This window comes from Heloderma suspectum, chromosome 11, assembly GCF_057233095.1.
Source record: "Heloderma suspectum isolate Gila_16-S chromosome 11, 16-S_ref, whole genome shotgun sequence".
Taxonomy (NCBI): Eukaryota; Metazoa; Chordata; class Lepidosauria; order Squamata; family Helodermatidae; genus Heloderma; species Heloderma suspectum.
Genome location: NC_139468.1, coordinates 32,780,202 through 32,796,313, shown reverse-complemented (window position 1 = coordinate 32,796,313; position 16,112 = coordinate 32,780,202). Strand labels below are relative to the sequence as shown.

Below are 16,112 nucleotides of genomic sequence, written 5' to 3'. Positions count from 1 at the left end.
GTCCATGGGGCTCTATCCAGTCTACCAAAATGTTACCTCTAGTCCACACAGTTGTATACTGCTACCATAAAGTAACAGACTAGCAGGCTTGTCATTCTACAGGAGAATGGGATGGCGAACCTTGGTAGATTCTTGTTTACACTGCCCTAAGGTCATGTCTCTCCCAAGAGGGAATGAGAGCCAATTCTCAGATAAGTAGCCCACTGATAAAAGCTTGAAGTCCAACAAGGATGGTTAATGTTTTATGGTAGGCATTCCAGTAGTATGGATTTCCCCTTGCATAAAACTGTTTGGCTCCTTGATGGAATCTGTACTAACTCCACACTTCTCAAATCTGGTTAAAACATTATTAGAGACTTCACCATGCTGTTTTAAGCTCTTATCAAATTCTAAATGTCTGAGCAACTCAGTTTGAAACTATGATGTTTCAAGATGGTCTGGTGCTCCTTGAGCCTTCAAAGAGTTGAAAAGGTCATGTTTGCCATATGCCCCTATACAGAAAATTAAAAAGTGGGCCATTAAACATATTTTGTTGAATTAAGCAAATTATTTTAGCTCCTTCTAAAAACTGGGCTCTCTTCCAGTTCTAGTGACTGGCAATAAAATCAGTCATGGACTCCAGTGAAGATGCTGATGCTAAGCTCTCTACTGTAGGCAGAGTTACGGGAGCCGCGAGTGACAGGCAGATCTTGCTGACTACACACTAATGATAGCTCTTCAGGAGAGGCTTGCTCCATCCACAGCCGTTCTTGCTTCCATTTCTCATGCACTTGTCTTCAACGTCGCTGAAGGAATCTTCCTCTTCCTCATCACTTCTGTCGTCTTTCACACTGACATCCTAGGAAAAAAGATTAGCTAGTGTTAACAGAAGCCAACATGCTGCCTTGTGGTAACAGCAAAACAGATCAGTGGAAAGGAAATGGGGTGATGTTTCAAAGGGATGCAAAACAGGAGATTCTTGACTGCTGAAAGAGATGCTGTAGCTGGATGGTAGACAAGCACTTTGTGATACAATCAAATGCTCTAATGAACCAGGAAATAGTCTAGCCAATTCTCTACTTACATCAGAATTCTCACATTAGTAACTTCATATACACGTTAATCCACATCATTCCAATTTATGCTGCTGGGCACAGTGCATCAGAGATACTTAAGAACAAGGTAGAACAATCCATTCTTCTTTAACTACCTGGATTATTCTACCAGCCTGGATAATCTACTGGACTATAGTTTACTGAGTAGATTATATGCTTGGGAAAGGGTTTGTGGGGAAGAGGACCAGCTGCACCAACTGGACCCTAAGGTTGAGCTTGCTTCTGTCCCTGCCCAACCAGGTATTTAAGGAAGCCAGAGGCTGCTTGAGAAGGAGTTTGTGGAGTAGATTATAGATTATATCCAGTAGATTATCCAGTTTAGTAGAATAATCCAGACAGTCAAAAAAGAACCCAAGCCATGCATTACAAGGGAAAGCAATGGCTTCAAAGTCATAGAATCATAAAATAGTAGGGTTGAAAGGGGCCTATAAGACCATCGAGGCCAACCCCTTGCAGGAATCCAAGTCAAAGCATCCCTGACAGATGGCTGTCCAGCTTCGTCTTGATGCCTCCAGTTCTGAATGGGGTTCGGCTCCCCCAGTGGAACAGGTGTGCAGTTTGGTGGTACTCCTGGATTCATATTTGTCACTTGAGGCTCAGGTGGCCTCAGTGGCCAAGAGTGCCTTTTACCAGCTTTGGCTAGTCCACCAACTACAGCCATCCCTGATCGCTTAGCCATCGTGACACAGGCATTGGTAACCTGGATTATTGTAATGTGCTCTAAAAGGAGTTACCCTCGGGCTTGGTCCAAAAGCTGCAGCTGGCGCAGAATGCAGTGGCAAGGCTTCTAACTGGCACCTCTTTCCGATAGCAAATTACACCCTTGCTAAAAGAACTGCACTGGCTGCCAATAAACTACCAGACCAAGTTTAAGGTGTTGTGGTGAACATATAAAGCCCTAAACAACTTGGGACCACATTACCTTAGGGACGTCTCATCCTTTATGTCCCAGTCTGATCTCTCCAATTATCAGAGCGAGAACTTCTGAGGCTGCCCTATGCTCCAGAGGTTTGCCTCAGGAGCACTTGAGGAGAGTATTTAGTGTTGCAACACCCACGTTCCGGAATGCTTTATGAATTGTCGTTAGACAGACCCCACCGTATTGACGTTTAGACATCTTCTTAAAACTCAGCTCTTCACACAGGCTTTCCCTGAAGTGTGACTCAGCCAGCTATGGTTTATAGCACACAGCAGAGTATACAGTTTTACTGCTGATTAATTTTGCATTGTGCTGCTTTATTGTCGTATGTTATTACTGTTCTGATGCTGTTGCATTTCATGTTCACCACTTTGATACCTCTGTGGAAAGCAGCATATAAATCTGAGTAGTTAGTTAGTTAGTTAGTTAGTTAAATAAAATCCCATTCATAAAGGCCCCAAATATGATTTAGAGAAAAAATACCTCCAAGTATATGAAAAGTGGCTGCGCAAATCTTTCATTGCGCCATAAACATGAAGTAAAAGCTTCATGATCCTTCATGGATCACTACCTTGTTGTGGTGAAGGGGCTTGCGTAACTCAGTGAAGCCATAACCTATGCCATGCAGGGCCACCCAAGATGGACAGGTCATGGCAGAGAGTTCTGACAAAATGTGGTCCACTGGAGAAAGAAATGGCAACCCGCTCCAGTATTCTTGCCAAGAAATACTGGGACAAAGCCGAAAGGACACTCAGCTGTGGATGTGTCTGGTGGTGAAAAGAAAATCCGATGCTGTAAAGAACAAAATTGTTTACGAACCTGGAATGTCAGATCAATGAATCAAGGTAAGCTGGAGGTGGTCAAACATGAGATGGCAAGATTGAACATCGACATCTTGGGAATCAGCGAACTAAAATGGACAGGCATGGGCGAATTTAATTCAGGTGACCATCGTATCTACTACTGTGGGCAAGAATCCCTTAGAAGAAATGGAGTAGCACTCATAGTCAACAAAAGGGTGGGAAAAGCAGTACCGGGGTACAATCTTAAAAACGATAGAATGATCTCAGTACAAATCCAAGGCAAACCATTCAACATCACAGTAATTCAAGTCTATGCCCCAACCACTGAGGCCGAAGAAGCTGAGGTTGATCGGTTCTATGAAGACCTACAACACCTTCTAGAACTAACACCAAAAAAAAGATGTCCTCTTCATCATAGGGGATTGGAATGCTAAAGTAGGAAGTCAAGAAATCACCGGGATAACAGGCAGGCATGGCCTTGGTGTACAAAATGAAGCAGGACAAAAGCTAATAGAGTTTTGCCAAGAGAACACGCTGATCATAGCAAACACTCTTTTCCAACAGCACAAGAGACGACTCTACACATGGACATCACCAGATGGTCAATATCGAAATCAGATTGATTATGTCCTTTGCAGCCAAAGATGGAGAAGCTCTATACAGACAGTGAAAACAAGACCTGGAGCTGACTGTGGCTCAGATCATGAGCTGCTTCTTGCAAAATTTCGGCTGAAGTTGAAGAACGTAGGGAAAACCACTAAACCATTCAGGTATGACCTAAATCATATCCCTTATGAATATACAGTGGAGATGAGGAATAGATTTAAGGGATTAGACCTGATAGACAGAGTGCCTGAGGAACTATGGATGGAGGTCCGTAACATTGTTCAGGAGGCAGCAACTCAATCCATCCCAAAGAAAAAGAAATGCAAGAAAGCCAAGTGGCTGTCTGATGAGGCTTTACAAGTAGCTGAGGAAAGAAGGGAAGCGAAAAGCAAGGGAGAAAGGGGAAGATATATCCAACTGAATGCAGAGTTCCAGAGAATAGCAAGGAGAGACAAGAAGGCCTTCTTAAATGAACAATGCAAAGAAATCGAGGAAAACAACAGAATGGGAAAGACTAGAGATCTCTTCAAGAAAATTGGAGATCTCAAGGGAACGTTTTGTGCAAAGACGGGCATGACAAAGGACAAAGAAGGCAGGGACCTAACACAAGCAGATGAGATTAAGAAGAGGTGGCAAGAATACACAGAAGAACTATACAGGAAGGATCTTAATGTCCCTGATAGCCATGATAGTGCGGTCACTGAACTTGGGCCGGACATCCTCGAGAGTGAAGTCAAGTGGGCCTTAGGAGGCATTAGTAACAACAAAGCTAGCGCAGATGACAGTATTCCAGTGGAGCTATTTAAAATCCTAAAAGATGATGCTGTTAAAGTGCTGCACTCAATATGCCAACAAATTTGGAACACTCAACAGTGGCCACAAGACTGGAAAAGGTCAGTTTACATTCCAATTCCAAAGAAGGGCAACGCCAAAGAGTGTTCAAACTACTGCACAATTGTGCTCATTTCACATGCCAGCAAGGTGATGCTCAAAATCCTACAAGCTAGGCTTCAGCAGTATGCGAACCAAGAACTACTGGAAGTACAAGCTGGGTTTCGAAGAGGCAGAGGAACTAGAGATCAAGTCGCCCACTTTCGCTGGATCATGGAGAAAGCAAGAGAATTCCAGAAAAGCGTCTATTTCTGCTTCATTGACTACGCTAAAGCCTTTGATTGTGTGGATCACAACAAACTCTGGCAAATTCTTAAAGAGATGGGAGTACCAGACCACCTTACCTGTCTCCTAAGAAACCTGTATGAGGGTCAAGAAGCAACAGTAAGAACTGGACATGGAACAACCGATTGGTTCAAAATTGGGAAAGGAGTACGACAAGGCTGCATATTGTCACCCTGCTTATTTAAGCAGAGTACATCATGAGAAACACCATGTTGGATGAATCACAGGTCGGAATTAAGATTGCCAGGAGAATTATCAACAACCTCTGATATGCAGACGATACCACCCTAATGGCATAAAGCAAAGAGGATCTAAAGAGCCTCTTGTTGAGGGTGAAAGAGGAGAGTGCAAAAGCTGGTTTGAAACTCAACATTAAAAAAACTAAGATCATGGCATCTGGCCCCATCACTTCCTGGCATATAGAAGGGGAAGAAATGGAAGCTGTGACAGATTTTATTTTCTTGGGCTCCAAGATCACCGCAGATGGTGACTGTAGCCATGAAATTAAAAGACGCTTGCTCCTTGGGAGGAAAGCTATGGCAAACCTAGACAGCTTAGTAAGAAGCAGAGACATCACCTTGCCGACAAAGGTCCGTCGAATCAAAGCTATGGTTTTCCCAGTAGTAATGTATGGCTGTGAGAGCTGGACTATAAGGAAGGCTGAGCGCCGAAGAATTGATGCTTTCGAACTGTGGTGCTGGAGAAGACTTTTACGAGTCCCCTGGACTGCAAGGAGGTCCAATCAGTCAATCCTAATGGAAATCAACCCTGAGTGCTCATTGTAAGGACAAATACTGAAGCTGAAGCTCCAATATTTTGGTCACCTAATGCGAAGAGAAAACTCTCTGGAAAAGACCCTGATGCTGGGAAAGACTGAAGGCAAAAGGAGAAGGGGACGGCAGAGGATGAGATGGCTAGATAGCATCACCGATGCAATGAATATGAATTTGAGCACGCTCCAGGAGAGAGCGCAGGACAGGAAGGCCTGGCGTGCTGTGGTCCATGGGGTCACGAAGAGTCGGGCACGACTGAACGACTGAACAACAACAAAAAATCCATCCACTAAGCTCTTGCAGCAGAAAATATTCATGACATTTCAGTATCTACCTATCATCTATCTATTACCTATCTATCCCACCCAACATCAGAGATCAACAGCATAACCCTCTTCATATGTAACAAAAAGTAAGTTCACTAAAGCTTCCTCACACAGAAATGTGCATTGCACTTCAGCCTTCTGGGAAGAATCTTACTTTGGCATCTACATTGTCCCTGCTCTACCAAATAAGCACAGAGCATCATTTGCTGGGCTCTCACATCTGTCGCCACCATTAGCACTAATGGTATACATACAAATAATGTATACATACAAATAATGTATACATACAAATAAAAGACAACTACGATAGTAGCTAGTCTGATTGCAAACTTGCATTCCCCCCCCCGCCCCCGCCCCCGCCATTTGTATATTAAGTTTCCATGAAAACAGAGTAAGGTTAGAAAGGAAAATTCAAGCATAAACTCTACCAGCTTGACCACACAACATAAACTTCCTGGGGTTCTCTCTTTTGTCTTTTCCAGAGCAATGCACAGAAGGATAGCCAAACAAACCGTACTGTAAATACTGTATGATAAACTTGGCAGATCATCAGATAGAAGGAAGGAAAAGCAACCTTCCCCACACAGACAATTGATGAGGTATCATTTTGTTCAAATCGCCCACTGGTACTTCCTGAGTAGAGTTCCACTTTGCACTTAACAAAGGCAACGGCATTTTCTGGGAGTTCATGATGATGACCACCAGGAACGTACAGGGAGAAAACCCGCTGCAAATCAAAAAGAAAATACGTGCTGAGCACAGAGGAAGGAGAGGGGCTTGATGGAAACTTGGCTTGCCTTCCAATCTCAGGGCAGCACATGCTGGAATTGCTTTTGATCAAGGGAAGGACACGAGGATGTGTTTATGAGTACATGCATTCTTGTCCCCATCAATGTATTATCTAGGACTTCCAATATTAATGTGACTTTCTTAATTGAACCTGTGGAGGCTGTTGCTTTTGTGTGGTGGAAGCTGAAGATGAGGGCCACAAGGAAGGGTATCTCAGCCAGTTTTCAAGTCTATGCAAGTTTTTAAAAAGAGGATTGCTGAATCCGTTCTTGAGAATTATGTGAAATCTGACCAGATTGTGACTCAAAACATTAAAAACAACAACACCCTGGTTCAAACTAGACTGTGTTGTGTTACAATCTGAAGCCCTGTTGAATGGTTAGATGCATAATTCGATGTATGCAATTCCACTGAAGCACTCAACATGCTTTAAAAAAACTGTGTGGACCGGCCTTGAAGATGAACTTGAGTTGACCCATTAATAATCTGTTTGTTTCGTGGTTAGACAACCTGCCCTTTTAATTAATATTAGCACCAATGATGGACATAGCTGCCATATGATGACCCAGACTATCATGTGATAATTGCAACCATCATTCCTAGCTTTTTTTTGATGTAAGACAACTTAGGTCACACTTGCACCTTGCCTCTGCTTCTGTATCTACAGTATCAGGGAAAAGAAGGTGAACCCATGAAGTATAGTATGCTGAACTCCTGGAAACAGGAATGGTGTGGGATTGCTTTTGGCAAAACTCTGCAGATCCTGGGATGGTAGAAGCAGTCCATAAACTGAAATCTAGGAATTAAGACTGCAATCCTATGCACCAGGGGTAAAGAATCTGTGCCCCTGGGTTGCACAACCTGTGGTCTTCTCTCTCTTTGGACACTGACTGGGGTCCCTGGGACGGAGGAGGAAGCTAAGGGTGGCATGACAGTAGTATTGCCTGCTGGGGCACTGGGAAGTGGAAGCTTTTGCCTCCTCCTCTCCCTGGCAACCCTGAAGCAGCCTCTCTCCTGTCCCAGCAAATGTGTGGTGTGCACACATGCACACAGATGCAGCCCACAGGTCCTCTGTGAAAGCCCAATGTGGCCTGCAGGGCCAAAAAGGCAGTGCACTCTTGCCCTAGGGACACCTTAGTCTACTTTCAGAAACCTACTGTAAGCAATCTGCTCCGATCTCTGACAGCAGCAATCTGTCCATCTCCAGGTAGTCCACTGCCCAGGGAGGGAGGGAGGGAGACAAGGCAGTGGCAGAAAGAGAGAGAAGACAGTGGCAGAAAGAGAGACAGAAAGGGTGGCAAAAAGAGAGAGAGAGAAAAGGGGTGGCAGAGAGAGACAGAGAGAGAGAAGGGGTGGCAGAAAGAGAGAGAGAAAGGAGTGGCAGAGAGAGAGAGAACGGGTGGCAGAAAGAGTGGGGAGTGGCACAGAGAGAAGGAGGTGGCAGAGAGAGAGAGAGAGAGAGAGAAGGCAGTGGCAGAAAGAGAGAGAGAGAGAGAGAGAGAGAAAAGGGGTGGCAGAGAGAGAGAGAAAGAGAAGGGGTGGCAGAAAGAGAAAGAGAGGAGTGGCAGAGAAAGAGAGAGAGAGATAAGGGGTTGCAGAAAGAGGGGGGAGTGGCAGAGAGAGAAGGAGGTGGCAGAGAGAGAGAGAGAGAGAGAGAGAAGGGGTGGCAGAAAGAGGGGAGAGTGGCAGAGAGAGAAGGAGGTGGCAGAGAGAAAGGGAAAGAAAAGAGGCTGGCAGAAAGAGAGAAAGGAGTGGCAGAAAGAGGGGGAGGAAGAGAGAGAGAGAGAGAGAGAGAGAGAAGGGGTGGCAGAAAGAGGGGGAGGAAGACAGAGAGAGAGAGAGAGAGAGAGAGAAGGGGGTGGCAGAAAGAACTTTCCGAGTTTGAAGAAAGTCTTTCAGCTTTGACTTCCCCTTCAACCCCATTAATTAGGGTCACAGCAGAATAATCAGTTCAAAGAGGGCAAAGCCATCAGTTCCTCTCTTTCAGTTTCTTAGTTTTGACAGGCTCTGCTATAGGAAACTGGGCAAAGAAGGTGGAGGAAGCAAACGTGTTGTATTCTTTCTGGATGACATCTTTTCAATCCTGGTCAATGAGTAAATGGTTTCAAAGTTTATGGGGAGCTAGACAAATGCTACGAAGTGTAAAAGGGATCCAATTGTTAGTGAGGTGAGAACTTTACATTTTTATAATTTTTCCCCTTTGTTTAACTCTTCCATCTGCCACTCAATTGGTTTCACTCAGCTGATATGCAACTATCAATTTTCTAATAGAAATTTCTGTATGTTTGTCTTTTCGGCACACTTTTATCATTGGAAGTCTTCTCTATACTAAATTAGGAAGAATTTCCACAATGAACAGAACACGAATGTTTAGGAAACTTGTCCCTTAAGTAAAAGGGCTTCATACTTTAGTAACCCTTGGCTTTTTCAAGTGAGAAAGCATTGGGATATACCACAAACACAGAGATGCTAGTTGTTAATCAGCTCAAAAATCACAGCCTTCAAAGAATTGTCAGCCAATCAAAAAAAGTTAATGCAAATCTATGGGAGAGGTGATTTTTCTAATAAATTATATCTTACAACAAAAGCCTCCACAAGGAATGTAAAGGACAATCCTTTGATTGTGAGCAGATCTTGAGAGATGAACAGACTGGGGTTCATTTTTCCCCCAGCGGACATCTGTTAACTAGCCTTGTTTCAATCATATGTTAGCCACCTTGAGTGCCATTTTTTGTGGAAAGGTAGGGTACAAATCAAATCAAATAAATACATAAATTAACCCAGGGGTCCCCAACCCTTTTGAGCTCGTGAGCAGATTTGAAATTTTGAGTGTTGTGGGTGCTCTCACATAATTACTACCATGGTGGGTATGGCCAGTCACAAAACACTCATTTCCCAAAAGGGAAACTGATGTGACTAAAAGGAAAGTAACTTGGCCAAGAACTTCAGAGATGGGGGTCTGAGTTCCAAACACAAAACCACTCTTTTGAACCCAAATAAAAATGGTGCTGGAGGGCAGGACTTTGCTCTGCAGCATGGCAACCTCCCAGTTCATTTTTAAAAAATCTTAAGAAATAAAAACAAAGTTGGGAGGGGCAGGGAGCCTGGTGGTTGCCGAATGGTGTCCATGGGCACCATTTTGGAGACCCTAGCATTAACTGTATGAACAAAAAAGGGCTAGTTAATGGAATTAAAGGTGCAATGTAAAGGTGCAATTAAAAGTGCAATGCGTGTTTAGACAGAAAAACATCCTACAACTTCCAGCATTCCCAAATGCTGGGAGTTACAGGGCTTTTTTCTGTCTAAACGTGCACAGGATTATGCCCTAACTATCGTTTCTGTTTTCTGCCTGAAGTGTAGACCTTTGCAAGCTTGTACTTTCTTAGCAAATCAAGTTGCCCAATAAAAAAAAAAGTTACCAGTCATCTATATGTCTCTCATTTTCCTGGGTCCAACAAAGCAACAAGATCAAACAAATAACTAAGATCAAACAAATAACCAAGTTCATTACTGCACAGCTTAACCCAGTGGAGATATAATGGCCATGACTATCCTGAAGAAATACATGGTTTGCTATTAATCCTGTACTCCACTGTTTCCATAAATTCTGCTGGTTGTGTTTATTGAAATTCACTCACTACTCCAGGGTATGTGGCTTTGGGAGAATGTCAACAGCCCAGGCGGTAGTGCATGAGTCATAATGTCCCATGGCTTACCGAGTGAGTCCAATTATAAATCCACTGCTGGCAATGAAACAAAGGACAATATAATAAGCATTTTGGTGCTGTTTTGAAATGTCTTTGTTGACCCTAAGACAAAGCTTAGAGTTGAGCTAAAGGGTTCCCTGTTATGAGACTTTTGTTCGCATTACGAATGCTTGCTTAGTTGAAAAACAGACTGTTAGGTCTGGTGTATTTCACTGAGTGTTGTAATTGCAAATTGTCTGGATCAGCCTTCCCCAATCTGGTGTCATCCAGACGGGATGGACTACAACTCACATCATCCCCAGCATCTGTCAAGCACAAGATTGGGGAAGGCTGGTCTGGGCACTTGTAATAGCCTAGCAGGTTTGTCACTTCAGGGCGGGGAGGACAGGTCGGTTTGGAAGAGACTTGCCTGCTTTGCCCATATGATCTGCACTCAGCCATTTTTTTATGCCATCGTTGCCCATCTGCAGAGAAGGGCCATTTAGATTTGGCCCTTGGAGGAACCATTAGGAGAAACAAGTTGCCTGGAGTCCAAAGAAGAGCTAGAGAGTACTTGCTTTTCCATGAATGATTTTGGATCTGAAACCATCCTCCCTCTATATTCTTACCTTCAGTGGTGTAGCAGTAAATTTTGACGTGCAGGCATTCATCATGACAGTCCCCATAGCCATGCCCCCAAGCAGAGGCCAAAATTGTGTCCATTTGCATCAACAAATCAGCTCTACCAGTCTTCAGTAGATCGACACTGTCGCTTTTTATCAGTATCAAAGTGCACTGATAACTGTTGGGGAACATTCCACATTCCACTTTTCTAGAATTATTTCCCACTTTTTATCCTGTATTATCCAAAATACCGCAACTGATGTCATCGTGTGTGCTAGGAGGTATAAATGCACAAGAGGGATATAACGTCACCATGCTGGGATCATATCGCTATGACACGAGGTGTAGATCTGGCCTTCATCTCCAACAGGAGCTGGTGGTCTTTTGTAAAGCGAATTGGCCTCAGTTGCCCAGTCAAGACCAAGTGACTCCCAAAGACTTGGCATGACAACGGGGAACAAAATAGTATTGCTGGGAAAATCCAGTTCCCCCTAGCTACTGAGAAGATTGCAGCTAAGCTCAGAGGGAACAGGGAATTCTAATTAAGATGAACATCTATGCAAATATGGGGACACATTCCCCCTCCCTTGGCTTCCCAGTATCAATCGTAACTTCCTTGGGGATGATAAGTCTTATCTCCTATTCTGTATAGAGCAGGGGTGTGGAGCCTTTCAGCACAAGGGCTGAATTCCTTTTCAGAGAAGCTTTTGGGGGCTACATTCCATTGATGAGTGGGGCCGAAAGAAAAGTAGGCAGGGCCAAGCAAAAGGGGTGGGGCCAAGCTACCAGTATATGGTAGCTTAAAGTTCTTACTGCCAAGAAGTCAGCCTTAGCAGAGACATTTCAACCTTTCAGAATGGTGGAAAATCTACACAAAACCTGGGAAAACACCAAACGATTGGTGGTCGGGGAAAAGGGGATGGGGACAGGGGTAGGGGGCATGGCCATCTGGGGAATTGGTAGGGGTGGCAGGGGGTGGCAGGGGGCGTGGCCATTTGGTGGGGACATGGCCATCTGGGAAACTCTGGAAGGCCAGATTGAGGCCCCAGGTGGGCTGGGTTTAGCCCCTGGGTCTGAGCTTCTGCACCCCTGATATAGAGCCATGCACACTGATTGTGCTGTATAAAATACTGGAGTGTCACCACTTCTGGGCAAAAGCCAAGATTCAAAGAACGGTGCAGTGAGCTTGAAACCCCCCCCCCAAAGAGAGGTGGGTTCTTGGGCTTCTCGCTTGTGCCAAGGGAGAACCACTTGCGAACCAAAGGTCCACATTAGAAATTAAGGCGGCATGCATGTCCCTGTCGATAAGGCAGAAAGGGGAAATTACTGCTCTTTTTGCTTTTCAAAACAGGTACATGCAGCAGTCAAACCCCCGAATCTGACACTCTGGTCAATGTGGATTTCCTGAGCAACATTTTCTGACCAAATCACGGGGGATGTCCTCTGCGTAGAAGATGAACTCATCCCTCAGTGATCCTTTGCACCCACAAGGCAATCCCAAATTCCTTACTACTGCATATAGTTGCTACAGATATCCATAAGGGCGCAATCCTATGCATGTTTATACGGGAAAAAGCCCTACAATTCCCAGCATTCCCCAACCAGCCATGCTGGCTGAGGAATGCTGGGAGTTCTAGGACGTTTTTCAGCCAAACACTCCTAGGGTACGTTCCTATGCATGTTTCGACAGAAAAAAAAAAAGTCCTACAACTCCCAGCATCCCCCAGTCTGTGTGGCTGGCTGGGGAATGCTGGGAACTGTAGGACTTTTTTTTCTGTCTAGAGATGGATAGGATTTCACCCTGATGTCCTTAAGAGAAACCTGTAGAAGTCAATACATCTTCCGCTGATGATTTTTCACGAGTATTCTAGGAGAAGTAATGTTCATCACCAAGCAAATGCAAACTGCAAAGAAGACTGAAGACTAAATTCATTGAAAGTGGTGTTGCCCTTGCCACAGGAATGATCAGCACATGCCACTGCATAATGCGTTAGTGATAAATGTTAATTTCAGAATGAACTGTCAGCCAAGCTTTTAGGAATGTGGTGCCTGACTGTGTAAAGGAAGAGTGAGGAACGCTTCACCTCATCTACTTTCTTGCAGTATTTTTGGGACATCCCCTTTCACCAGATATCCTGTTTAACTTTCTTAAATGACAGGTTTGTGAGCCCATAGGAAAGCATAGTGTTTAGCTTTTTGCCTTCCATAATCTGAAGTGAACTCATTGGTGGGGAACGTCATGTTCCAGTAAGATTTCTGCCCCTGCCATAATAACACTTTACACTCCTAACTACTGCATCAGATCCTGACTTTGGCTCTAACCACGGCCAATCCACGAAACACATTCCAGAGCTGGGACATTGTACAAAAGCCAAGGTTTTTGCCTGAAAAGAAAGTCAAGGAAAAGGAGGAAAGCTCTTCTCCACATATAAATGTCCAATCTGCTGGAATCCTTGGTGGGCCAAGAGAAAACAGCATCATCCCCCAAATTAACAAAGTCACTCGGAAGTTGGATGGAATAAGAGTGGCAAAGGGGCGTCAAAATGTCATCCTTTTGCAAGAATAGTTGCAGCCAGTTTAAGATCGTTCCAGGACTAGCTTGGGAACTGACTTCCTTGGGCACCTTTTTCTAAGAGTTCATGTAGTGGAGTGGAGGACATTTGCATCAGAGGACAGAGCAGGGGAAAGTTACAAGATATCGTATTATGGTATCTCTTGCCAGCCTGCCCAGTCGCTGAGGTGATCCGATGAGGTACTCCTGGTGGTTCTGCATGGAATTTTGGTCCAGTTGGAGTCCACTCAGAGTCGAGCCTTCAGTGTATTGGCTCCCTCTCTGTGGAACTCTTTGCCTGTTGATGTCAGGCTGGCACCAACGTAGTTTTGTTTTTAGTGCCTGCTGAAGAGATTTTCATTTAAACAAGCAGTTCCTGACTGACCAGCTATGGTTTTTGGGCATAATATGATTTTAAATATTTTAATTCTTTTTTAAAATTCTTTTTCTTTCTTTTGATTCTTCTCTGCTTGGGAATCTTATCAGAAAATCCTGTAAATGAATAAATACATGCATAAAAATGATGAGTTGGTGCCAACACGAATGCTGAGTGCCATCTGGTCTCTCCAGAATCAGGATCAATTCATACCACCAGAAGTATAAGTAGTAAGGCTTATCCTGGTCTGTACCTTTTCAGGCTACAGGTGGGAGTGCTGCAGGAATTCCTTGCACAAAGAAAACTAGCATGTCAGGGAGAAAGTGTCAGCCTAGCTCTGGGATCCCCAGCATGGTGCCTGTGGGCATCAACGTGCCCACAGACACCTCCCTTGGTGCCCTCCAGGCTCTCTGTCCCTCCTGATTTTTTAAATTTTATTTTGTAAGATTTTTAAAAACAATTTTAAACTGGGAGGCAGGCATGCAACAAAGCAAAGTGTTATGTTTTGCCTTGGTTTTCTCTCTGTATGCACGTGCACATGCTTTGCCTGGGTTTCTCTTTGTGTGCGTGAGTGGATATCTTGCCTGTGCATTTGTATTCTTCTCTGACCACTTTGCCTTCTGTGAAATGGGTGTTCAGTGACAGGCCATGCCGTCCATGGCAGCCATTTCATGAATGGGAAAGCACCCTACCCATCACAGCCATTCTGCAAGAGCCTTCCCCCCCCCACTCTCAAAATTTCATATGTGCCCACTGGCCCAAAAAACTTGTTTCTCCGGCCTAGCTTCCCCGTGACATGCTATATAGGTACACATAGGGAGGGTTTTTTTCTTGTGGGAACATTCACATATGAGGAAACAGCCCCCCCCCCATTAACTGTATATACTGGCCCTCAAATAGCAGAATTGTGTGTGTGTGTGTGTGTGTGTGTGTGTGTGGAGAATGGAGAGGGCAAAAACTCTGGAGAAGGGCAACTAAAATTAGGCAGATGGGTATCATCTATATGCCCAAGTAAAGTAATGGAATTCACTACTACAAGAATTGATGATGACCAGTGGCTTAGATGGCTTTAAAGGGGGAACTGGACAAATTCACAAAGGCCAACAGGGTCCCCAACCTTTTTGGTTCGGTAGGCACGTTTGGAATGTTGAGTGTGTTGTGGGTGCTGTCACAAAATGGTTGCCACAGGGGGGCAGGCTTGCCCATTCATAAAATGGCTGCTATGGTGGCCATGACCAGTCACAAAACACTCATTTCCCAGAAAGGAAACTGGTGACACCAAAAGGAAAGTAATTTGTCCAAGGACCTAAGAACAAGGCAGAGGTGGGGCTCTGAACTCCAAAACACAAAACCACTCTTTTGAAGCCAAATTAAGATGGTGCTGGAGGGTAGCACTTGGCAGCATGCCAGCCTCCTGGTTAAAATTTAATAATTAAAAAAATGTTAAGAAATAAAATTAAAATCAGGAGGGGTAGGGAAGCTGATGGGCTCCAGGAGAGGTATCTGATGGGCATATTGGTGCCTACAGGCACCACATTGAAGACTCCACAGCTCTTTAGCTTCCTTGTGGGCTTCCTGGAGGAATCTGGCTGACCATTGCTGGAAACAGGATGCCGGGCAGATGGATCCTTGGTCTGATCCAGCAGGGCTCTGAGGTTCTTAGCAGAAGGAGGCTGGAAAGGCTACAGCTCTTTAGGTCTGGAACAGAAATGTCTCAGGGGAATTGGTAACACATATGTGAATGAATGAATGAATGAATGAATGAATGAATGAATGAATGAAGCATTTGGAAAAAGTGAATGGCACTGTGGAGCCATGCTCCACAAAGTTAAAATACAGCCATGTTAAAAGAAGAGGAAAGTGCGCCCTTCGCCTGCACAAGTGTGCTGATACTTCAGAGTATAATCAGATTTTTATAAAGTACTCAAACCCGGCAGTTCTTGGTAAAGATGGTGTTGACGACCACCCACTTTCTCTCCGTTGATGTCGTGGAACATTGAACAATGGAAACATTCATGACTTTCTCTGCTATTAAACTGAGCCAGAACTTGCCACATTTGAAGAAAGAATGGTCCACGTGCAGCGATCTGGCTTGGTACGATGAAGATAGAACACTGGTCTTCCTCTTGGTAAGGCCACACCATTTTTAAAAATGAAAACTTGAGCCAAACAAACCTGGCTCACAAAAGAGCGCTCTATATGGCAGAAGTAATGTGAAGGATCTCTCGGACCACCATGCAGTAACGGTCCTGCCCCAAATCAGTAGAGGGAGAAAGGAGAACTCTAGTCAATCAACTGTCCCAGTGGGGAAAATTAGCCCCTTTCACACACTTCTGGAGTAAGCCAACTCCCCTTGGTCAAAGCTGAGATGGCAAATTTAACCACGGTG

At 44.4% G+C, this 16,112-nt stretch overlaps 1 protein-coding gene across 1 annotated transcript in view; it reads right to left on the bottom strand.

Annotated features, from left to right (window-relative positions):
* Window positions 1-649: 649 nt before the first annotated feature.
* CERS3 (ceramide synthase 3) overlaps window positions 650-16,112 on the bottom strand; it is an 82,358-nt gene continuing 66,895 nt past the window's right edge. The window contains exon 11 of the mRNA XM_084817381.1: window positions 650-838. Within this exon, the coding sequence (XP_084673507.1) occupies window positions 704-838 (135 nt within the window). The 3' untranslated portion in view covers window positions 650-703. The remainder of the gene's footprint in view (window positions 839-16,112) is intronic.